Genomic DNA, 26,200 nt, shown 5'->3' on the forward strand with positions numbered 1-26,200 from the left:
TGGTTTTAATTTTCCAAAATTCCTTAGATTTGGGGAAGGTTCTATTCAATTGGAAATTAACGAATGTTATTATTCAAAAAGTGAGGAAGCAGGAAACTACAGTCAAGTTAGCTTAACATCTGCAAAGGGAAAATATTAGAACCTTTGAGTAAAGATGTTATAGTCGGGCACTTAGATAAACTCAAGGTAATCAGGCAGAGTCAACATGGTTTTGTGAAAGAGAAATCATGGAACTTTGAAGAAGTAACATGCGCTGTGGATAAAGGAGAACTGGTAGATGGACTGTGCTTAAGATTTCTAGAAGGCATTTGATAAGGTGCCACATCAAAGATTACTGCGGAAAATAAAAGCTGATGGTGTAGAGGGTACCATATTCACATGGATAGAAGATTGGCTAGCTAACAGGAAACACTAGGCATAAATGGGTCATTTTCTGGTTGGCAAGATGCAATGAGTAGTGTGCCACAGGGATCAGTGCTGGGGTCTAAAATGTTCAATGTCTATATCAATGACTTGGATGAAGGGACCGAGTGTATGATAGCTAAATTTGCTGATGACACAAAGATAGGTAGGAAAGCAAATTGAGAAGAGGATACAAAGAGTGTGCAAAGGGGTATAAACAGGTTAAGGGAGGCAGAAATTTGATGGCTGGAGTATTATGTAGGAAAATGTGAGCTTATCCATTTGGACAGGAAGAATAGAAAAGCAGCATATTATTTAAATGGAGAGAGGCTGCTGAAATCAGTTGTACAGAGGGATCTTGGCGACCTGGTACTTGAATCACAAAAAGTCAGCATGCAGGTACAGCAAGTGATTGGGAAGGCAAATGGAATGTTGGCCTTTATCACAAAGGGAATGGAGTATGAAAATAGCAAAATGTTGTGACAGCTGTACAGGGCCTTAGGTTCTTTTTATTCATTCATGGGATGTGGGTGTCGCTGGCGAGGCCAGCATTTATTGCCCATCTCTAATTGCCCTTGGGAAGGTGATGGTGAGCTGCTTTCTTGAATCTTTGCAGACCATGCATTGTAGGAACACCCACAGTGCTGTTAGGAAGGAAGACCATATTGTTAGTGATACTGCATCTGGATTAATGTGCACAGTTTTGATCTCCTTACTTAAGGATATAATCAAAATGCAAGCAGTTCAGAGAAGGTCCACTGGGCTGATTTCTGGTGTCTTATAAGGAAAGGTGAGGCCTATTCTCAGTGAAGTTAAGGAGAATGAGAGGTGACCTGAGTGAAATGTAAGGTTCTGAGGGGGCTTAACAGAGTGGATGCTGGGATGGTCTTTTTCCTTCTGGGGGAGTCGAAAACAAGGGGACACAGCTTAAAAATCAGGGGTCTTCCATTTCAGGTGGAGATGAAGAGGAATTTCTCTCTTAGAGGGTGGTTAGACTTTGAAATTCTCTTCCCCAGAGAACAGTGGAAGCTGGGTCATTGAATATATATTCACAGTTGAGTTAGACAGATTTTTGATTGACAAAGGAGTCAAGGGCTATTGGGGGGCGGGGGGAGGTGCGTGGGGAAGATAGGAAAGTGCAGAGAAGGCCACAATCAATCAATCTTATTGATTGCCGGAGCCGGTTCGAGGGGCTAAGTGGGTTGCTCCTGCCCCTATTTCTTATGATCTTATAAGAACATAGAACGCGCTTTTGTAAAAGGTTTGGGTTTCCATTTATGTTAAATGCTAATCCAGTGTTCCCCAGTTGGATTGCAGAATGAGCAACTGGGGTTGTGAACTCCAAGGCATCAATTGCAGCTGTGAAGTGGAGACTCAGATTTAACAGTCCTGATTGGCAGCGAGGCCCCTTTATACATGCACGTTTTTTTTGCCTTTGGGCAAGGCCTAATCCGATGAGCTCCGAGGCCCGATCACTGACACCAATAGAGCCTGCAACATGGTAGGTGCCTCAGTCCTTTTTTAGCATGTATCCCTGCTGTTTGAACCCCAATCTTGCTCAACAATTCTTGCCCGTTCTATCAATTTTCACTCCGGGGTCACAGCAAGGTTTGGGAAGCGTGTGCTAATCTATTTCATGCTTTCTCCAAGGTCATTTTATTACCTTTTATTAGATTTCCTCTACTCTCTATATTCAGCCTGGTTCTCTATGAACATTAAAGTTATCAAAACCCTCCTTTTTCGACCTCATTTTATCTGCTATGTCTTTAGTTACCCAGGTGTGTATGCCCTTCCTTTCCTATTCATGTAAATCTTTAATTTTTTTGAAGGCCTCCCATTGTTCAATTACTGCTTTGCTTGCTAATTTCTGACTCCAAGTAAAGTTATCTTTCTGCCAGTTCCCTACTCTTAGACTTGTTTGTATCATGTCCTTTTTGGTGGATATCTATTTAATGGGAATAGTTAAACTTTACATGTGGTTCTGAGGCTCAACAGCATGCACTTATGATGCCACAAATAATGAGCTAAAATGCCTTCTGGACAGGCACTACTAAGCACATCAGTGCTGGAATATAGAATGGTTTTAGGTGGTTAAATTCTAGCCGTATACCTGCACGTATTTGGATGTTTCTATACTTCAGCCTAACGTGCACCCAACTGTACTTGAATTTGATCAGTAACCCACGTCCCAACAAAGTGTTCCTGCCGAGCGACCAGAATCTCTACGTATATTTCAGTAATTTGGTTGGCGATCCAAACATACCACTTGAATTTTATATTGAACACAGGGAAAAAGAAACCTTCCCCATCAGCCAATGCTGTTGGGGCAGATTTAAACAAAATTGGCAGGGGGATGAGATCCTGAAAAGTAGTTCAGGAGGGAGAGAAGCTGAGATGGAATTAGAAGTTAAAATGCTAGTGAGTGAGTCTGAAAGGCAGAAGAAACATAGGCTAGATAAGAAAGAAGTGAGTTTAGCAAGGCTAAATGGAATACGTTTTAATGCAAGGAGCCTGAGGAATAAGACAGACGAGCTGAGGGCACAGGTAGGCACGTGGGAGTGTGATATCATAGCTATGGCTGAGACTTGGCTAAAGGAGCAGGATTGGCAGCTCAACGTTCCTGGTTACATGGTATTCAGATGAGACAGAGAGAGGGATAGAAGGGGAGGGGGGTGGGTTGCAACATTGATCAAGGAATCAATTATAGCAGTGAGGAGGGATGTTATCTTGGAAGGATCATCAAATGAAGCCATATGGGTAGAAGTAAAAAACACAAAAGGGGCAAACACGCTGTTAGGTGTGTACTACGGGCCCCCAAACAGTCAAGGAGAGATTGAGGGTCAAATATGTAATTAAATTTCACAGAAGGGCAAGAATAATAGGGCAGTAATAGTACAGGATTTTAACTATCCAAATATTAGCTGGGATAGTTTTAGTGTACAAGGTAAGGAGGGAGCAAAATTAATTTGCATCCAGGAGAACTTTTTTAGCCAGTACATAAAAAGCCCAACAAGGGAGGGGGCAGTTCTGGACCTAATATTCTGAAATGAGCCCGAGCAGGTGGAAGGCGTATCAGTGACCATAACTCAGTTAGATTTAGGATAATTATGGAAAAGGATAAAGTTCTAAACTGGCGAAACACTAATTTTACTAAGATGTGATGCGATTTTGCCCAAGTGGACTGGGAGCAGCTACTTGCAGATAAAACTGTGTCAGAGCAATGCAGGGCATTCAAGGAGGAAATAGTGAGAGTACAGGGCAAATATGTTCCCATAAAGACAAACGGGGGGACCAGGTCCGGAGAACCCTGGAAGTCAAGGGACATAAAGGTTAGGATTAAGAAAAAAAGAGAAGCTTATGGCAGATACCGAGGGCTCAATACAGCAGAGTCCTTAGAGGAGTATAAGAAGTGCAAATCCAGCTGAGTGGAAAGAACAGGCCCTTGTTGGAAATGGCGGAGTTCCTGCTACAGCAAGCAGTTCAAGGTTACTTCTTGTAAGGATGCAACCATATGGAATATTGTGGTACCCCTGTGCAGATCCAGTGGCTAAAATCACTTTAAACATGGTATACATAAACTAAGTTATAACTTCATAGCTTCACGTGTTTCTCCTCCCTTCTAAATGACTTAGAACTGATGCAGAACTTACCCTCTGTTAGCTCTGCTGAAAGTTCTCGCTGCCTCTTTTTGTTCAGGAATTTTTCCTGCATTGGAGTACTCTCCAGCTTAGACACAGACAGTAAATCATCTAAGTGCTGTTTAAATGGCTTCTCTGTACGATTCTTATTGTGAGCATACTCTGCAATGAAGCACAAGCACTTGATGATTCAATGTGCATTTACTTGCACCAGTTTCAATACTTGCATTAATGTCCTGATCCTTTTGTTAAATCACTTGTTACAAACAAGAACCAGGTACTGAGGCAGCCTTTTCTCATTGATCCCAGGCTCAAATAACTTGGCTAGTCCATAATTCAGTCACATTAGCAACATCCCAGCTTCAAAACGTCAACTCCAAACCAGAAAAACTTTTGTGCAACACAAAAGAACAAGGTAAATAGTTGGAACTTTACAAAGCAGTTACTTCCTTAATTATCCCCGGATGCACATAGCCCTGCTGATTTATCACCTTTAAGTATAGCCAGCCTTTCTAATATCTCCTCTTTAACAAGTTTTTGCACCTCTCTCTAATTTCCTCGCAATTTTCTTCCCCTCTAGATCTTTCCCCACTGGTTGGTGGCCTATAGAATACATGCAGTGGTGTAATGGTGCCTCTGTTGTTTCTTCCCTCTCATCAACCAGATTTTCCTTGACCACTCCAGGACATCCTCTCTCCAGCAATGTATCTCCTTAACCTATACTGCCACCCCTCCTCCTTTCATTCCTTCCCTATCTTTCCTGAGCACCTGTATCCAGGAATATTTAATACAGACTTCTGCCCTTTTTTGAGTCAGGTCTCCGTTATTACATTATATTACATTCCCACATAGCTGTCTGCATCCACAGCTCGCCAACTTTACTTGTTATACTCCATGCATTCACATACGTGCACTGTAGACTCAATTTAAACTTATTGTATTCCCTCTTGCTCTGGTTGTACCTAATACATTACTATTTCTTACTCTCACGCTGTCTTCCCAATTCCTTGCGCACTTTATTTTTCCTCTTTAACGCTGCCTCCAGACTCACAACCTCCTGCCAAATTAGATTAAACTTTCCTGAATAGCAATGGGATCAACTGTTAATGGATGCAGCTCACTGCAAAGCCTCAGTATTGGAGAACTTAGCTTCCATACATTGGAGCTGCAAGGAAGCTCTATAAGCTTCTTGTTTAGATAAGAGGTGATTGGTTTGTTACCATAATCTACCATTGTTGCATTTCTTAAACAAGTAATAAATAGGGGGTATGGTAGCATTGAGGCTGTTGTTGTTGGACTGGTAATCCTGAGATACAAGTTCAAATCTCACCATGGAATTGAAATTCAGTTAAATACATCTGGAACAAAGAAAGCTAACATCAGTAAATGTGACCACGAAACCAGCAGATTATCATAAAAACCATCTTGTTCCCTAATGTCCTTGAGGAAAGGAAATCTGCAATCCATACCTGGTCTGGTCTATATGTGACAACAGACACGCAACAACATAGTTGTCTCTTAACTGCCTTCTGAGCTCAGTCATAGAGAGATGGGCAACAATGAAAAAAGGAATGCCTGAAGCAGTCACACACATGGCATTGACCTTGATACTTACTGTCTGAGCTGATTATGGAGTTGGCAAGTTTTTGCCGTGCTCTGCGGGATGGATCTGACAGGCTGGCCGTTAACAAGCCTTTATGTTTTAACGAGAGCTTTTTGGAGGCTTTGTTCTTGTCCAGTGATTTATTTTGCCAATGACCTTTCAGTATAGGCTGGAAGTGCATGCTCTGTGGAATGTCTGAGGGAAGAAACAAAAAAAATACACTCACATCCTTCCATACGCAGTAACAACAATTTACTGGAAATGTCCATCCATTGCCCCTCTGATTTCAGTGATGCTGAAAAATCTGGTCATGAATGTTTGCCTCTATAAAGTTGAGTAAGTCAGGCTAGAATTTCAAACAACCAGAAAATGCATTTTTTTTGTGTATGCATAATTTACCCGAGGGGGGGGGGTCTCAAATAATTCGTCCATTTTGAGCTGTCAATTAATCATTTAAAAATCATACAATGAAACCATCCTATATAAAAGCACGTCATCCCAAGTAGCAGCGACTGAACTAGTGTGCCAGAAATGCAGTATACCAACCTAAACTGCACATCATTTACCTGAGAATAAAGCAAGCTGCAATAGCTTACAATAGTAGACATGGTTAATAGCCAGGATAGAAACACACTGGTGGAACTGATTGACTAGCTGCTATGGCACTTTTGTGTAGGTTATGAAACTAAAAGGGAGAGGAGAGCACAAACAGGAAACCACAGCTAGTTAGCCTGACATTAGTGGTCAAGAAAATGCTTTAAATCTATTATTAAGGAAGTGATAACAGAGCACTTAGAATATCATAATATGATTAGACAGAGTCAGCACGGTTTTATGAAAGGGAAAGCATGTTTGACAAATCTTGTTATAATATTTTGAATATCTATCTAGCATGGTAAATAGAAAGGAACCAGTGAGTGTAGTAAATCTGGATTTCAAAACAGGTACTCGATAAGGTGCCATACCAAAGGCTTTACAGAAAACAAGGGCACAAGGGTTCAGGATAATATATGAGCATGACTAAAGGAATGGTCAAAGGCTAGAAAACAGACCAGAAATAAATGGGTCATTTTCAGGTTGATAGGCTGACATTGGTTGGGTGCTTCAAAGATCAGTGCTGCAGCCTCAGCTTTTTACATTTTATATTCATAGTTTAGATGAAGGGAACCAGTATAATGCTTCCAAGTTGCTGATGATACAATATTAGATGAGAAAGTAAAGTGAAGAGGACAAAAAGAGGACACAGACAGGTGAAGTGAAAAACAAGCATTTGCATTAATACAGCACTTGACACGGCCGCCGCACATCTTAAAGTGCTTTACAGCCAATGAAACTACTTTTGGTCACTGTTGTAATGTAGGAAAGGCAGCAGCTAATTAATGCACAGAAAGTTCCCACAAAAAGCAATGCGATAATGACCAGGTAAACTGTTCTTAGTGATGTTGATTGTGGAATAAATACTGACTAGGGCACTGGCGATAAAACCACTGTTTTGGGATCTTTTACATCCACCAGAGAAAGCATACTAAAATGTTCAACATTTCATCCAAAACACTCCCTTGGTACTGCACTGGAATGCCAGCCCTAATCATTCAACATTGTGAGTCAAGAGACAGGAGTGCTACCAATTGAGCCACTGCTGACACTTAAGCAAGTGGGCAGTAAGGTGACAGATGGAGTATAATGTGGGGAATCAGATTATTCACCGATAGGAAGAATAGAAAACAAAAGATATGTTAAATGGTATAAAACTATTAAATTTTGATGTTCAGAGGGATTCAGGTGACCTTGTACATAGAACATACTGGTACAGCATAATTAGAAATGCAAATGATATGTTGACCTTTATTGCAAGGGGCTTGGAGCACAAAAATAGGAAGTGTTCTGCAACTGTACAGATCCTTGGCGAGTCCACACCTGGAGTACTCTATCGTGCTGGTCTCCATGCTTAAGGACATACTTGCCTTAGAGACAGTGCAATGGAGGTTCACTGGATTGACCGCTGGGCTGAGGTCTGCCTTTGAGGAGAGTTGAGTACAATCGGCCTATACACTCTGGAGTTTAGAAAAATGAGGGGTAATGTCATTGAAATACAACACTGAGGCCGTTTACTCTGCTTGGAGAATCTGGAACAAGGGGTCAGCATACTGTAGACGCTAGTAATTTAAAATAGAACAAAAAAATGCTGGAAATGCTCAGCTGTGGAGAGAAACAGAATTAACATTTCAGGTTGATGACCCTTCATCTTTCTAGAACAGGGGATCATAGCCTTCAGGACAAGGAGACAGCAATTTAGGACAGATGTGAAATTTCTTCACTTGAGGTTCAGGAATCTTTGGAATTCTGTACCTCAGATGTCTGAATGCTGAGTCGTTGAGTACATTCAAGTCTGAGATCGATAGGGAATATGGGGAAGATGTTTCCATTAGTAGGAGAGACTAGGACCCGAGGGCACAGCCTCAGAGTAAAGGGAAGACCTTTTAGAACAGAGATGAGGAGAAACTTCTTTAGCCAGAGAATGGTGAATCTATGGAATTCATTGCCACAGAAGGCTGTGGAGGCCAGGTCATTGAGTGTATTTAAGAGCGAGATAGGTGGGTTCTTGATTGGTAAGGGGATCAAAGGTTACGGAGAGAAGGCAGGAGAATGGGGTTGAGAAACTTATCAGCCATGATTGAATGGCGGAGCAGACTCGATGGGCCGAATGGCCTAATTTCTGCTCCTATGTCTTATGGTCTTATGATAGATTCTTGGACTCTAAAGGAAAAGGGAGGGAAAGTGGAGTTCATGGGTGAGGATCAGTCTTGATATTTTCTGAATGGCGGAGCAGGCTCCAGGACCTAATGGCCTATTATTTCTTATGTTATATTTCTAAATGGGTAGCATTAGGACACAAATATGAAATAGTATGCCAAAGTAATTAACCGTACAATACTTTGATGCAGATGTGATGAACACCGAGTGAAGGCCTCCCTGACAAAGTTCTCAATCCAAAACTAGAAGAATCTTTAGAAAACTTTTGAAATTGTATCTAAATTGCAGGTTGACAGTTTGCTCCCTTCCATTACATAGATATAATGAAAAAAAATAAAAATCCTTAAGGGGTTTGGCAAGGTAAAGGCTGTGAAAATGTTTCCCTTGGCTGGTGAATTTAGAACATGGGGCCAGTGTCTCAGAGTAAGGAAGTGGTTATTTAGGACAGAGAGGAGAAATTTCTTGACTCAAAAGGTGGGGCCTTTGGAATTCTGTATCTCTGTGAGCGTGGATACTCAGTCGCTGAATAGCTCTAAGATAAACTGTGAGGCTTTTGGACATTGAGGGATATGGGGATAAAGATGGAGTTGAGGTAGAAGAGCAGCCATGACCGTGTCAAGTGGCAGAACAGGCTGAAAGGGCCAAATGGCTTACTCCTGCTCCTATTTCTCATCTCCTGTTCCAAGTGAAGGCACGCAGATCTCTCATTGCAGTTGCATGGTGCAGCCACAAGGTGGTGTGCTTGAGTGATACTGAAAAGGTCTACATTAAAAGCCCTGCAGAAACGTTAAAGCACAATGATGTTTTTGCTGTGGGCATCAACTATTATAGAAAACTTTGGCCACAGATGAAAAGGGTAGCAAAGTTGATAGTAGCAACTGTTCCTTTCAAACCTTCTTATACGCAGTGAATGGCAATGACCAGGAACTCATTGCCTATGAGGGAAGTGGATGCAGATGAAAATAAACTTGCAGGGTTACAGGGATAGAGTGGGGATTGGGACTGATTGGGTTGCTCTACAGAGAGCTGGCATGGACTCAATGGGCTCATGTGATGTAATGACTTTGACAAACTAAAACCAGAACATGATCATTGCCCACCCCGCATATTTCTGATATTGCCTTTAAACTACAGGTCCTTTTCAGCCGTAAGGCAGAAGGCCAACAGGCAAGAGGAGACCATAGCATCCTCCCAAAGCTAATTAGAGCACTTCCTGTTCCTGTAATCCTGCAGATCCTTCACAACATATAACATTCACCAGTTTCTGATGCTTCTGTGACCAGCTGCAGCAATTAATTTATTTTGCAGCATGTCTGATAAACAAATTATACAGAAATATAATTGGGTTCTAAATAAATGTACACAGGTCCCAACAGCTTCTGGGGAGGCAGAGGGCAGGGGGGGGGGGGCAGAGGGCGAGTGAACATAAGAAATGGGAGTAGGCCATTCAATAAGACCATGGCTGATCTGCCCCAGGCCTCAACTCCTCTTTTGTGCCAGTTCCTCACAGCCCTCATATCAATCCCTAATATTTCAAAAATCTATCTACCTCCTCTTCAAATACTTTTGTGATCTCGCCTCCACTACCCTCAGAGAAGAAATTCCTTCGCATCTCAGTTTTGAGTGAGTGTCCTTTTATTCTGTAACTATGTCCCTGGTTTGAGATTCCCCCACTGGTGGAAACATCTCAACATCTACCCAGTCAAGCTCCCTCAGAGTCTTGTACATTTCAATAAGATCGCCCCTCAAAGTCAACCCCTTCATCCCAGGAATTAGCCTAGTGAATTTCTTTTGAATTGCCTCCAATGCCAGAATATCCTCTTAAATACAGGAACCAAAACTGTACACAGTACTCCAGGTGCGGCCTCACCAGATCCCTCTGTGCTGCACTTTTTGGAGTCTCTCTCCATTTAAATAATTATTTGCCTTTTGATTCTTCCTACCAAAATGCATGACCTCATATTTTCCTACATTAAACTCCATCTGCCAAGTTTTTTCCCACCCACTCAACTTATCTGTATCCCCTTGCAGATTCCCGATATCCTCATCATAACATGTCCTCCCACCTTTTAGTATCGTCAGCATATTTGGATACATTACACTCTGCCCACTCAGCCAAGTCATTAATAAAGATAGAAAATATCTGAGGCCCTAGGACTGATCTGTGTGGCACTCCACGAGTTACATCTTTCCAACCTGAAAAAGACTCATTAATCCCGATTTTGTCTTCTGTGTGTTAACCAATCCTCAACCCATTACCCCCATATCGCGAGCTCCTATCTTGTGCAACAACTTTTATGTGGCACCTTCTCGAATGCCTTCTGGAAATCCAAATACACAACTTCTACAGGTTCCCCTTTATCAACTGTGCTTGTTCTATCTTCAAAGAACACTAACAAATTTGTCAAACATGATTTCCCTTCCACAAAACCATGCTCTGTCTGATTGTTAACCTTTTCTAAATGCCCTATTTCTTCCTTAATAATGGACTCTACCATTTTCCCAACGACAGATGTTAAGCTAGCTGGCCTATAGTTTCCTGCTTTTTGTCTCCCTCCCTTCCTGAACAGGGGCGTCACATTAGCGGTTTTTCAATTCGCTGGGACACTCCCAAAATCAAGTGAGTTCTGGAATATTTCGGCCAATGCCTCCACTATCTCTGCAGCCACTTCCTTTAAAACCCTTGGATGCAGGCCATCAGGTCCTGGTGACTTGTCTGCCTTTAGTCCCATTAGTTTGTCAAATACTTTGTCTCCCGTGATAGAGACTGGTTACAAGATCTTTCCTCCCATGAGCTCCTTGCTTATCTGATATCTTTGGAATGTTTATAGTGTCCTCCACCGTGAAGACCGATGCAAAATATTGGTTTAAATTTCCCTGTTCCCCATTGTCAATTCTCCAGTCACATCCTCTAAGGGTCCCACGCTTACTTCAGCTGCTCTCTCTTTTTATATATCCGTAGAAGCTCTTGCTGTTTGTTTTTATATTTCTTGCCAATTTACTTTCATAATCAATTTTCTCCCTCTTCATTAGCTTTTTAGCCATCCACTGCTGGTTCCTAAAAGATTCCAAATCCTCTGGCCTACCACTAGTTTTCACTGAGTTTTATGCCTTAGTTTTTGATTGGATATTCTCCTTGACCACCTTTGTTAATCACGGGTGGTTCATCCTTCTCATCAAGTCCTTCTTTTTGACCGGGATAAATTTTTGCTGAGCATTATGAAATATCTGCTTAAATGTCTGCCACTGCTCATCCACTGACCTTCCCCTTAGTCGATTTTTCCAGCCCGCTTTAGACAACTCTTTCTTCATACCTCTGTAATTGTCCTTATTTAAGTTGAGAGCACTGGTTTGAGACCCAAGTTGCTCGCCCTCAAACTGAATTTGAAATTCTACCATGTTGTGATTGCAACTCCCTAGATGACCCCTAACTATGTTATCTCTTATTAATCCCATTTCATTACACATTACTAGATCTAAAATAGCCTGTTCCCTGGTAGGTTCTGCAACATATTGCTCTAAGAAACAATCCCTGATGTACTCTTCAAAATCGTCTTCCATGTTACCCCTCCCAATCTGATTTGTCCAGCCAAAATGCAGATTAAAATCACCCATGACAATCGTAGCGCCCTTATTACATGCATACCGATTTATACTTTGTCCTACAGTGAGGCAACTCTTCGGGGGCCTAGAGACGACTCCCACCTGTGACTTCTTCCCCTTGCTATTCCTTATTTCCACCAAACTGATTCCACATCACAATCTATTGCACCTATATCGCTACTCACCACCGCACTGATATCTTCCTTTATTAACAAAGCTAACCCACCTCCTTTTCCTTTTTGGCTATTTTTCCAGAATGTCAAATACCCTTGAATATTGAGCTCCCAGTCTTGGTCACCCTGCAAACACTTCTCTGAAATTGCTATGATGTCATAATTATTTATTTCTATTTATACCGTCAACTCATCTATCTTGTTACAAATGCTGCATGCATTCAGATAAAGAGCCTTAAGATTTGACTTTTTACCATTATTGCTCATTCTGGTTGATTTCTGCTGCACTCTTCTGCTTATATTTCCTGCCCCTTCCTGTCACACTTTCATAATCGTTTGCCTCTTCACAACCCTGCACCTCTGTTCCCTCGTTTCTTTTTGATTTTTTAAACTTCCCTTCAATTGAAACCTTTCCCACCCCCCCAGCTAATCAGTCTTGGGAGACGGAGAGGGGGGAAAGAGAGAGAAGAGAGGGAGGGAGAGGGAGAGAGGGGGAGTGAGTGGGGGGGGGGTGGGGGGAGAGAGAGGGAGAGGAGGGGGGGAGAGAGGGAGAGGAGGGGGGGAGAGAGAGGGAGAGGAGGGGGGAGAGAGAGGGAGAGGACGGGGGGGGGAGAGAGGGAGAGGAGGGGGGAGAGAGAGGGAGAGGACGGGGGGGAGAGAGGGAGAGGACGGGGGGGAGAGAGGGAGAGGACGGGGGGGAGAGAGGGAGAGGACGGGGGGGAGAGAGGGAGAGGACGGGGGGAGAGAGGGAGAGAGAGGAGGGGGGAGAGAGAGAGGGGAGGGGGAGAGGGAGAGAGAGAGGAGGGGGAGAGAGAGAGGAGGAGGGAGGGGAGAGAGAGGAGGAGGGGGAGAGAGAGGAGGAGGGAGAGAGAGAGAGGGGAGGGGGAGAGAGAGAGGAGGGGGGAGAGAGAGGAGGGGGGAGAGAGAGAGGAGGGGGAGAGAGAGAGGAGGGGGGAGAGAGAGAGGAGGGGGGAGAGAGAGAGGAGGGGGGAGAGAGAGAGGAGGGGGAGAGAGAGAGGAGGGGGGAGAGAGAGAGGAGGGGGGAGAGAGAGAGGAGGGGGGAGAGAGAGAGGAGGGGGGAGAGAGAGAGGAGGGGGGAGAGAGAGAGGAGGGGGGAGAGAGAGAGGAGGGGGGAGAGAGAGAGGAGGGGGAGAGAGAGAGGAGGGGGGAGAGAGAGAGGAGGGGGGAGAGAGAGAGGAGGGGGGAGAGAGAGAGGAGGGGGGAGAGAGAGAGGAGGGGGGGAGAGAGAGAGAGAGAGGAGAGGAGGGGGAGGGGGGGGGAAGAGAGAGAGAGAGAGAGAGAGAGAGAGAGAGAGAGAGGGGGGGGAGAGAGTGAGAGAGAGAGGGGGGGGGGAGGGAGGGGGAGAGGCACAGCAGGTGGGGGGAGGGAGCCAGAGCAAGACAGGGCAAGCGAGAGCTCCAAACTTCTTCTATCTTCTGCATGTAGAAGCTTTTCCCGATTTCACCCGAGAGCTCTGATTTTAGTGTGGTGTGTGTGTGTGTTGTGTGTTGTGTGTTGTGTGTGTGTGTGTGTGTGTGTGTGTATGTGTGTATGTGTGTATGTGTGTATGTATGTATGTATGTATGTATGTATGTATTTATTTAGAGTCTGTCCCTTAATCCTGAACTTGCAATTTATTTACTCAAAGACTCAAATCCCCAAGATTCATTCCCTGGCATTTAAAACATTCGGGGGCGATCTGATCTAAATTTCTAAGTGATTAAGGGGAACAGATAAGATAGACAAAATATTTCTGCTGCTTGGGGAGGCTGGGTAGATAAATTTTAGAGCCAGATATTGCAGGTTTCAAATTACAAACTCATCCTTACGCAAAGTGTGGCAGATGTTTGGAACTCTCTTCCACCAACGGCAACTGATTCGACACCAGTTGTTAAAAATCAGATTGACATTTCTTTTGTAAAGCAACGGTATGTATGAAAGGGAAATGGGGTTTGGGTGGGTATATAGAGTTCAGTTGTGGATCAGCCATGATCTCAATGAATGGTGGAACAAGCCTGAGGGGTTAAATGGTCTCCTCCTGGTTACTGGGATACTCATTATTTTTAGTTGTCTGCAGGTGGTGGACATGAACTGGTGATTCACTTGTACCCCCATAAATAGGTAAGAGACTGAAATTAGGACCGAGTTCAGAGGCGTATGCTTGTAACGTGCAACTTTATCAACAAATGCTAATAAAAGTATGTAAAAATTAGCTCCAGTTCTCTACATCCTCACACTTCAAGGGCAATTAGGGATGAACAATAAATGCTGGCCCAGGCAACAGCACCCACCTCCCGTGAATGAATAAAAAAAAACAATGTTCTAACCCTGAGTCCAGGTATTATTCTGGTAAACCTATGCTGCATTGCATTCCCTCCAAGGACAATATATCCTAAGATGTGGTGCCCAGAGCTGATCACAGTACTTTGTTGATGATGCCAAACTTGGAGGTGTGTGAGGATGATACCAATTGACCACAACAGGACCGATAGGCTAGCTGAATGGGTAGACAAGTGGCAGATGAAATTTAATACTGAGAAATTGAGAGGTGATCCATTTTGGCAGGGGGGATAATAGACTTAATGGCACCGTTCTAATGAGTGCACGCACAGAGGGACCTTGGGGGCTCATGTGCATAGATCTTTGAAGGTTTCAGAATATATTGAGAGAGTAATTAGCAAGTAGGCAACAGCTTGGGCTTCACAAATAGAGGTATTGAGTACAAAATCAGGGAAGTTATGCTGAACCTTGATAAAGCTCTGGTTAGACCCTAACTAGAGTATTGCATCCAGTTCTGGTCAGCACATTTTAGGAAGCATGTGGGGGTTCTTGTAAGAGGATGCAGAGGAGATTTACCAGAATGGTTCCAGGGATGGGAGATCTTAACTACCAGTTTAGGTTGCAACTGTCTGGGTTGCTCTACAGAGAGCTGTCAAGGGTTTGATGAGCTGAATGGCCTCCTCCTGTGCCATAATGACTCTGATTCTCATGACTTCAGGTGTGGTATACCCAGGGCTTAAAACAGATGAAGCATGACTTCTCCCCTCTTGTATTCAGGTCTCCTGGGTATAAAGGCCAGCATTCCATTGGCCTTTTGATTATTTTCTGTACCTGTTCATGACATTTTAATGATCTATATACCGGGACATCCAAGTTTAATTTGACATGTACTGTTTTTGGCATTTCACTATTTAGAAAATACTCTGTTCTGTCCTTTTTAAATCCAAAGTGGATGACTTGACATTTGCCTACTTGGAAATCAATTCGCCACAGTCTTTCCCATTCACTTAATCAGTGAATCTCTCAGTAATTTTAGGTTTCTGTATACAATGCTGTCCACATTCGAGTCACCAGGAAATTTGGATAAGCAGCTTTCTATCCCTTCATTTAAGTTGTTAATAAATACAATGAATAGTTGGGGCCCTAACACAGATCCCTGTGCGGCGCCAATACTCACATCCTGTCAACTGGAATATCTGCTCATTATCCCTACTCTCTGTCTCCTGCCACTCACCCAATTTCCTAACCAGGTCAATAATTTGCCTTCAATTCTTTGGACTTCAACTTTAGCCAACAGTCTCGCAAAATAGATTTGAGCAAATGCCTCTGGGTGTCCACATCAATAACATCCATGGTATTCCCCTGTCCATCAATTCATCACCTCTTCAAAACAAATCAGGTGCACGTAGCATGACCTGTCCTTTACAAATCCATGTTGGCTTTCTTAATCATTAGCAACCACAGGCCCAACTATATTCAACGATCCCGCACCATTCCAATATAGGGGCCAGACCGCTTGATGATGATCATACGGTTTGCAACTCCTCAGAAAATGAACTATTCTGGACAACATTCAGGCTTGCTAAGTAATATTAGCACTACACAAATGCAAACAAATGACCATTTCCAACAATAGAGAATCTAAAATGGCATTACTATCACCAAATCCACCACCATCAGTATCCTGGGGTCACACATGACCAAAAATATAACTATCACAGCAACATCTAGGACAGGGCAGCCTGCTGAATTGACACCCATTCCAACACCTTAAGCCTCCACTCCCTCCACCATCAGTGTACAATAGTTGCAAGTGTATACCATCTACAAGATGCACTGCAGCAGTTTGCCAAGGATTCTTTGGCAGCATCTCCAAAACCTGCAACCTCTACCACCTAGAAGCACAAGGGCAGCAGTCATGTGGGAATACCACCACCTTCAAGTTTCCCTCCTTTCACGTACCATCCTGACTTAAAAATAAATCATTTCGTCATCACTGCTTTGTCAAAATCCTGGAAAGCTTTCCCCAACAGTACTTTGTGAATATCTTCACCATAGGGACTGAGCCAATCCAAGGAAGCACCTCACCAATACCTCCTCAAAGACAATTGGGTATGGACAATAAATGTGGGCACTGCCAATGTTGCCTACATCCCATGAGTGAACATAAACAAGGAGGACACGTACATTAGGTAACTGAAAGGTGCAACTAAAATATAAACTGAGACCCAAGCTGTGCAAATACACAATGGGGCATAAAGCATCACGGTGCAACACAGTGTAATTGAGTAACAACCTGAAGCACATACTATGTAATTGGAATGCCCCTGGAGCTGACGTACAATCAACATAAAAACTGAAAGATCATGTACAATGAGAATATAAGTAGGAACACGCTCTGTTACTAGAATACAATCTGGAGCACTTAATATGCAACTAGATCATAAGCTTGAATTCATTATACATTCACAAAAATGCAAACTGCAATACACATTTCAGACCAAAAATCCCATGGGTCAGGAATCAGTAAAATTACATCAGTGTCAGATCAGGTAATGACGCTCATTTTCTCAGTAACGTAACCAACATTTTCACTGTATCCATCACAAAGGCGGAGTTGCAGCCTTTAGAGAACTTACCATCAGAAACCGAAAGGACCGGGTGGAGACAGGGATCTAACAGTGCTAGCCGTTCTGACATGGGCATGTCATATCGATTCTCAAGTGACTCGGAATTCTTGGAGCCACACATAATGCAAGATGTTGTGACGTCACAGTTACATCGCACTGAAAGATGACGCTGGGTCTGCAAAGGACACAGGAAAGAAAATCAATATTTGGCAGTAAATGCTATACAATGTAAAGCATACAAAAGAATGCACAGCACTGTTTGGGTGTGTGGTCAACATCTTAAAGCTTTGCACTAAATACCAAATGACTATGATACACAAAATCTTCCATGGTGAGGTCCACCACATGTTACTAGTTACCAATAAAGATGTAACAACTGTGACCTTTGAGGTGTGGCTTGAGTGCAGGTGCACACACATCAAACCTCTCCTCCCCAATTCCTGATACTGGCCAAATGTCTAAAAAGCAGATGGATCAGGAAACGGAGGGTCACAATGGGGAATCATGACTCAAGTTTTGCATATTTTGCTACCACTGAAACAAACTTGAAAATCTCACTAATCAATACCACTTCAGCATCAGTTGTGATATGCACGGACACTTCAAAAACAGAATTTGGGCATCCACTCTAAAAACTAGGCCAAGTCCAAAATTAGTCAGGGGAGGGAACCAGGCAGTCATACTGTGCAGGAAAATCCTGAGCATTCACTCATTGCCTCTTTGCAGGGTGGGAGATGGGAGAGAGATGGGAGAAGTCAATAGTGTGTCCATATCAGACAGTCTTTGACAACAGTGGTCAGGGAGCAGAGGTCACGGCAAGTGTTAAGCAGTTGGCAACATATGTACAAGAGGATTGGGACACTTCTCATTGGCGGACAACATGCAAAAATAATCATTTATTAACAAATCTAAATGCAAAGGAGCAATTAGGAAGACAAAACACATGCAATCATCCAAAACATAAACTACCTGTTGCTCCAACTGAACATCTGACATACTCAGGCCCAACAACTAACTGACAGAACATACTAGAATAATACAGGATAGGAGGTTGTCTTTCAGCTCATCATTTATGTGCCGGCTCTTTGAAAGAGCTATTCCCTTAATTACTCTTTTCCTCCACATCCCTGCAAAGTTCTTGTTTTCAAGCATATATTCAATTCTCTTGACGTTACCCTTGAATCTGCTTCAGATGCATTCCAGATCATAACTTTGTAAAAAGCCTCATCCACCCCCTAGTTATTTTGCCAATTATCTTAAATCCAGTCATTGGTAATAAAGAACTAGAGCATTGCTAAAAAGAGACACACTGTCAAAGTTCTTCATCTTGCATTCATCAGGGCAAATTTGCAGGAATCCCTTTGAGATTTGGTATTCTTGCAAATCTGTCCTGAAGAGTGAAAAGCTTAGATTTAAGATATTGCAGAAAAAAGAGACACATGCTATTGAAACTCTGTCCTCTGGTTACAATCCCTCCTGCCACTGGAAATAGTTTCTACTTATTTGCTCTCAAAATCTCAATTTTGAACACTTCTTAAATCTCTCCTTAACCATCTCTGCTGAGGAAAACAATCCCAGCTTCTCTCGACTCTGCACATAACTGAAGTCCCTCTTCCCAGGTACCATCCTGGTATACCCAACAGGTGACCCCATATTCTGGAGCCCAACCACTCATTTGTCTTCTAACCCCAATTTACCACCCGCTATCTCCTAATCCTAAGCATCCACCATAATATTCAGAGGTCTTGTGACATAGCGGGTAGTGTTACTGCCTCTGAGCCAGAAGCTCTGGTTTTAAGTTCCACCCCAGGACTTGATGGCCAAGGAAGGTACATCCATAATGCAGCCCAACAGGCTGAGCATCAATCTGCAAATACTTCCGATACACACCAATAATAGCCAAGCAGGGCGGAAGAGATTCCTGGTCAGCCAGGTGATGCAAAGAAAGTTGGAGTCTCTACCATCACTACCAACAGTTCCAGCCCAAAATATGCAAGTTGCCATAGCAAGTTGGGGACTGTGAATGAACTGTAAAATACCACTGCCACAACATCCACAATCTCAACCAATCATTTTCATGTCTCCCAACTTCAACTACGCACCCCAGTATCCTCCAGTCCCTACAAACCACCCAAAGACTTGAACATATATTCTTTCATTGACATAGGGTCAAAATGATTCTTGACCTAACTACATAATGAGAGCAGCTTCATCTCATGGGCTGCAGTGATTTAGGACGGGAGCCCACTCCTATCATCTCAAGTACAACGAAGGATGGGTAATAAATGTTAGCCTTGCCAGTATAAAATACCATAGCCCCAAAATTCCACCTAATATACATGACCTACCCATCCCATATCTCCAAATCAACCAGCTTCTTGCATTTCCTAACCCAGACTCCCCATCTGTTCACCACATTCCATACAGCAAGCTAATCCCTGAATTCCTCCTTACTCCAAAAATGACACCACAAATATATTTAATGTATCCTAAGTCTATCAATTCTGTTTGCTTCAACTTGTGCCACAACTCAACTGCCCTTTGGCTAAGAAAAGATAACAATGAATTCCCCTCAGTTCTAATTGCTTCATTGGGATTTGAACCTTTCACCTCAGAATATCTTCTTCAGTTCAATTTAGCTCATCTTCAATCTGAAAACTTCAACTAAGTCACCTTAAAATCACCACTCTTTCAAATATATGAAACTTCAGGATGAAGGAATGTACTGAAGATGTTACCTTCAAATCTTTAACTTTGAAGACCACCAAATTTTGGACTAACTGGAGACTACTGGAACACACTCCAGGCTATGCTTTATGCGCCCCATTGCAAAAATCAGGAGCTAGTCATATTCACTATACCCTCTGACCTTCCCTTCCTGATGCTGAACGATCTGTGTTTAGCAAAGGACTCAGTTTTATCCCCTTACGCGCACTTCAATGAACTTTGAGGTCGACACGACATTGAACTCTTCTTCTATCACCACCGTCTTCGTGCTCACTTCTTTAGACAGCAGTCCTCCCCAATGGCCAGTGGACCCTTTCACCTACCTCCACTGTTTGCTCTCCACCTGGACTGCTCTCTCTGGCCTCTTAGCTGCTCTTGATCTTTTCATTTTCATAGCAACAGTTGTCTTCGGCCATCTTAATTTCTCTGCTCCCCTCACTCACTCTAACCTGTCTCCCTCTGAACTTGTTGCATTCCATTCTCTAAGGTCTAACCCTAACATGGTTATCGAATCTGCTGACAATCAGCAATTCTGAAGAAGAGTAATGTTCAACTTGAAACAAACTATGTTTCTCTCCACAGATGCTGCCAGACTTGCTCAGTTTTTCCAGCATAGTTTTCATTTTAGATTTCAGCATCCGCTGTATTTTGCTTTTATCAAAACTAAGAGCTGTTTGGAGTTCAGGTCAGCTTGAGCACCACTACAGGCCCAGAAATTTGCATCAATTGGGACATGGGTGAAGGATTCATCACGTTTTTTACCCAGTAATGCTTGCTGGGAAAGTGCAAAATTTGGCTCAGCAGTGAAGCCCCCAGACAACACCTGCTACCTAGACTTAGACAGTGATGTTGTGCCAGAAGGATGTTCTGGGAACTCCAGTAGAGTCTACGCCTCGAAAAGCAGAGGGTAGAAAATTACTCAAATATTAAATAAGATTCTGGCTGCTTCTGGCTTGACAGATCAGTGGAAATGGTCCCAGATTTCAATGCTGGCATGATGTCAAGAATCCAGGGCACACAATGAATTAATATGGGCAAAATGCCATGCAATTTTCAATGCTAGCATGACGTACAAGATACCCCTAAGGTGCATCATTAATAAAGCGCACCATTAATTTCTAATTTGTTTGAGAATTTAATCCAATATCCTATGCATAAACCCTTCAAAATACATGCAAACGTTTCTAGGTGATGTTTTTGAGATCCCAGCCTACAAGATGACTATTTGGTCGACTTCTGTCTGTGTTGACGCTTTACTAGTACGATTCAAAACCAACTCCCCTGCCTTGCACTTGCCTCAAAACCCAATACCTGCTTCTACTTCATCCAATTGAAGATGAAGAGAACCCCATCGACCACTTCTACTGGCAAAGCATTCATGCTCCAACTTTCTTGTCATGCTCAGTGGCCCTGCAGTCTGAAATATTATGAGGTTGAGAAAGATTATGTTTTTACTCACAACAGTATATTTTGCACTCACCTTCCGGTTCAGTGGCTGAATGTTGTTGGGCCTGATGAGCCTCCGTTTTTTACAGGTCAACAGTGGACGAACTCGAGCTGCGATGCAGGTGTTATCGGGTAGTACTGGCAGCACATTCAACCTCTGTTTTTTATTTAATAGTTCCTCAGCATCCGAGCTGTCAGTGGAACTGTTGTCTGGCAGTAAACTGTGAACACTGTTAGGGGGAAAAGAATGTGCGTGAACAGTGTTAAAAAGGCAGAGTTTGCTTCGATTATTGAATTTACACAGTAATCACCTAACAAACCTCCCATGCCATGTACAAGGGAAAACTTGGTCAGAAATATACAATATATTCACACACAATATCCACAAAAAGCTTTTGCCTCAGCAAGACATGAATATTGAGAGCTCAATGGATGCCCCTCAGATTCATGTCAGATGTGGTGTCGGGGGAGGATTTCTACAGGGAAACATAGGAGGAGTAGGCCATTCAGCCCATCGAGCCTGCTCCGCCATTCAATCTGATCATGGCTGATCATCCACTTCAGTGTCTTTTTCCACACAATACCTACATATCCCTTTACGTCATTGTCAGATTTCTAAATGCCAATCTCTACATTAAACATACTCAATGACTGAGCTGCCACAGCCCTCTGGGGGAGAGAATTCCAAAGGTTCACAGCCCTCTGAGTAAAAAAAAAAATTCTCCTCATTTCGGTCCTAAGTAGCTTCCCCCTTATTTTGAAATTGTGTCCCCTGGGTCTAGACTCCCCAACCAAAGAAACATCTTACCTGCATCTATTCTGTCTATTCCTTTAAGTATTTTGTACGTTTCAGTGAGGTCACCTCTCATTCTTTGTAACTCAAGCAAATACAGGCCCAGTTTCCCCGATCTCTCTTCACAGGACAGTCCCGCCATCCTGGGAACAAGTCTGGTGAATCTTCGTTACACTCCCTCTCCGGCAATAATACCCTTCCCTTAGGTAAGGGGACCAAAACTTCACACAGTACTCCAGGTGCGTCTAACCAAGGTTCTATACAATTGAAGAAAGACTTCTCTACTTCTGTACTAAAACCCTCTTGCGATAAAGGCTAACATATTACCATTAGCCTTCCTAACTGCCTGTTGCACCTGTATGTTAGCCTTCAGTGACTTATTGACGAGGACACCCAGATCCTTTTGTACATCACCACTTTCTAATCTCTTAACATTTAAGAAATACATCTGTTCCTCCAACCAAAGCAGGTAACCTCACATTTTTCCACATTATAATCCACGTGCCATATTCTTGCGCACTCACTAATCAACTACGTCACTCTCCAACTTGATGAAGAATTCTATCATATTATGGCCGCTCATCCCCAAGGGGCCTCGCACAACTAGATTGCCAATTATTCTTTTCTCAATACATGTGGAATCTGTAAGGGTAGAGCTGAGAAACACCAAGGGGCAAAAAATGTTAATGGGGGTTGTATATAGACCCCCAAACTGTAGTGTGATGTTGGGAATGGCATTAAACAAGAAATTAGAGACACATGTAATAAAGGAACATCTGTAATTATGGGTGACTTTAACATGCATATAGATTGGGCAAATCAAATTTGTAACAATACCGTAGAGGACGAATTCCTGGAGTGTATACAGGAAGTTTTTCTGGACCAATACATTGAGGAACCAATGAGAGAACAGGCCATCCTCAAATGGGTATTGTGTAATGAGAAAGGAATAATTGGCAATCTAGTGCGGGGCCCCTTGGGGATGAGCGACCATAATATGATAGAATTCTTCATCAAGATGGAGAGTGACGTAGTTGTTTCTGAGACTTGGGTCCTGAATCTTAATAAAGGAAACTACGATGGTATGAGGCGCGAGTTGGCTATGATGGATTGGGAAACGTTACTTAAAGGGATGATAGTGGATAGGCAATGACAAACATTCAAAGAGCGCATGGGTGAACTGCAACAATTGTTTATTCCTGTCTGGCGCAAAAGTAAATCAGAAAGGTGGCCAAACCATGGCTTACAAGAGAAATGAGAGATAGTATTAGATCCAAGGAAGAGGCATACAAATTGACCAGAAAAAACAACAGACCTGAGGATTAGGAGCAGTTTAAAATGCAGCAAAGGAAGACCAAGGGATTAATTAAGGAGGGGAAAATAGAGTACGAGATTAAGCTTGTAGGGAACATAAAAACTGACTGTAAAAGTTTCTATAGGTATGTGAAGAGAAAAAGATTGGTGAAGACAAATGTAGGTCCCTTACAGTCAGAAACAGGGGAATTTATAATGGGGAACAAATAAATGGTTGACCAACAAAATGCATACTTTGGTTCTGTCTTCACAAAGGAGGACACTAATATACCAGAAATGTTGGGGGACACAGGGTTTAATGAGAGGGAGGAACTGAAAGAAATCAGTATTAGTAGGGAAATGGTGTTAAAGAAATTGATGGGATTGAAGGTCAAAAAATCCCCGGGGCCTGATAATCTACATCCCAGAGTACTTAAGGAAGTGGCCCTAGAAATAGTGGATGCATTGGTGGTCATCTTCCGAGATTCTATAGACTCTGGAACAGTTCCTACAGATTGAAGGGTAGCTAATGTAACCCCACTATTTAAAATGGGAGGCAGAGAGAAAACAGGGAATTATAGACCAGTCAGCCTGACATCGGTAGTGGGGAAAATTCTAGAGTCCATTATAAAAGATTTAATAGCTGAGCACATGGAAAACAGTGGCAGAATGGGACAGAGTCGGCATGGATTTATGAAAGGGAAATCATGCCGGACAAATCTACTGGAACTTTTCAAGGATGTAGCTAGTAGATTTGATGAGGGGGACCCAGTGGATGTGGTTTATTTGGACTTTCAGAAGGCTTTCGACAAAGTCCCACATAAGAGATTGGCGTGTAAAATTAAAGCGCATGGGATTGGGGGTAGTGTACTGAGATGGATAGAAAACTGGTTGGCAGACAGGAAACAAAGAGTAGGAATAAAGGGGTCTTTTTCCGAATGGCAGGCAGTGACTAGTGGAGTACCGCAGGGATCGGTGCTGGGACCCCAGTAATTCACAATATATATTAATGATTTAGATGAGGGAATTAAATGTCTCCAAATTTGCAGATGACACAAAGCTGGGTGGGAGGGTGAGCTGTGAGGAGGATACAGAGATGCTTCAGTGTGATTTGGACAAGCTGAGTGAGTAGGCAAATGCATGGCAGATGCAGTATAATGTGGATAAATGTGAGGTTATCCATCTTGGTAGCAAAAACAGGATTATCTGAATGGCTATAAATTGAGAGGGGAATGTGCAACGAGACCTGGGTGTCCTTGTGCACCAGTCGCTGAAGGTAAGCGTGCAGGTGCAGCAGTCAGTAAAGAAGGCAAATGGTATGTTGGCCTCCATAGCCAGAGGATTCGAGTACAGGAACAGGGATGTCTTGCTGCAATTGTACAGGGCCTTGGTGAGACCACACCTGGAATATTGTGTGCAGTTTTGGTCTCCTTATCTGAGGAAGGGTGTACTTGCTATAGAGGGAGAGCAGCGAAGGTTTACCCGACTGATTCCTGGGATGGCGGGACTGACATATGAGGAGAGATCGAGTCGATTAGGATTATATTCGCTGGAGTTCAGAAGAAAGAGGGGGGATCTCATAGAAACCTATAAAATTTGGAGCTTTGACACAGCAAGCGAACCCCAGGAGGGCAGAGGAAACGCTTTAAGGGCACCTGCAAAGCCTCCTTGAAAAAGTGCAACATTCCCACCAACATCTGGGAATCCCTGGCCCAAGACCACCAATAGTGAGGTGACGTTTGCTACCTTCCAATCTGCAAGAACCATTCCAGAATCTATAGAATTTTGGAAGATGATCACCAATGCATCCACTAACTCCGTAGCTACCTCTTTCAACATACTGGGATGTCGAATATCAGGTCCCGGGGACTGAGCAACCTTCAGTCCCATTAATTTTAACCTTATGAATACAAATTTCCTTAATTCCTCATTCTCCCTAGCCCCTTGGGTTTCTAATTCATCCTTCCCAACAATCTCAAGCTTCAAGTGTTGAAAACAGTTCACGATCAGGCAGGAAACCAAACATTGGAAAAGGCAACTGCACTGACAAGAAAGCTGTGTTACCGGCCTGGGATGGCTGCTGACATTGCCAACTACTGTCAGGGATGCAGGAGGCGTACTTTGGTAAAAACAAGGAAGCCGCTTCAACCCAGCATAGGATCCCTGACTGTTACTAGGCCATTGGAAGTACTGCGATGGATTTCACAGTCCTCGATCCCAGTAGCCATGGGGCCGAACACATCCTTGTACCGACAGAAGTTTTCCTCAAGTTTCCACAGGCAATTCCCACCCATAATCAGAAAGTCTTAACTATAGGCCGAGTTCTGGTGCATGACTGGTTTGATCCTTTAAATATTCCATGCAGAATACACAACGCCCGGGAGTCGCAACTTTGAAGGCAAAATGACAGCTCGGCAAGGTGTACAGGACTGCCAAGAGTCACCTGCCACCTACCATCCAGGAGGCAATGGACAATGAGAGTGATTCAGTTGCATCCTTCATGACAGGTTGCACACCCTACCTCCTGAGAGCAAACAAAAGTGGCACATAAATTGGTTTATGCATAAAAAAAACCCCACATTCCTCAACAGGTGAATCGCCACACCACGTCTTCTTTGGTAAAGATCCTTTGCTCGCAGTGGACCATTTACTGCGGCTCAACACATATTCTGAAGGTGATGGCCAAGTTGGTGTTTGGATAGCTAAGCATCATACAAGACTAAATCAGGCATCTAAGATGGCATCCAAGACGACAGAGTGAAGGAAAGCATTGCAGAACCACAAAGCTAATGATATCAGTTTCCCAATTAGTACAAGGGAGTATTCTTCAGGGATAGGCATATGAAGGGTCAAAATAA

General features: G+C 43.1%; 1 protein-coding gene across 3 annotated transcripts in view; it reads right to left on the minus strand.

Moving 5' to 3' along the window:
* LOC144668097 (KAT8 regulatory NSL complex subunit 1-like) overlaps nt 1-26,200 on the minus strand; it is a 249,087-nt gene that overhangs the window by 20,756 nt on the left and 202,131 nt on the right. For all 3 annotated transcript variants that reach the window (XM_078529886.1, XM_078529887.1, XM_078529888.1), the window contains 4 exons: nt 21,291-21,486; nt 17,093-17,258; nt 5,656-5,838; nt 4,053-4,202 (listed from right to left, as the gene is read on the minus strand). In XM_078529886.1, the coding sequence (XP_078386012.1) occupies nt 4,053-4,202; nt 5,656-5,838; nt 17,093-17,258; nt 21,291-21,486 (695 nt within the window). The remainder of the gene's footprint in view (nt 1-4,052; nt 4,203-5,655; nt 5,839-17,092; nt 17,259-21,290; nt 21,487-26,200) is intronic.

The sequence above is a fragment of the Cetorhinus maximus genome, chromosome 25 (assembly GCF_964194155.1).
Source record: "Cetorhinus maximus chromosome 25, sCetMax3.hap1.1, whole genome shotgun sequence".
Lineage (NCBI taxonomy): Eukaryota > Metazoa > Chordata > Chondrichthyes > Lamniformes > Cetorhinidae > Cetorhinus > Cetorhinus maximus.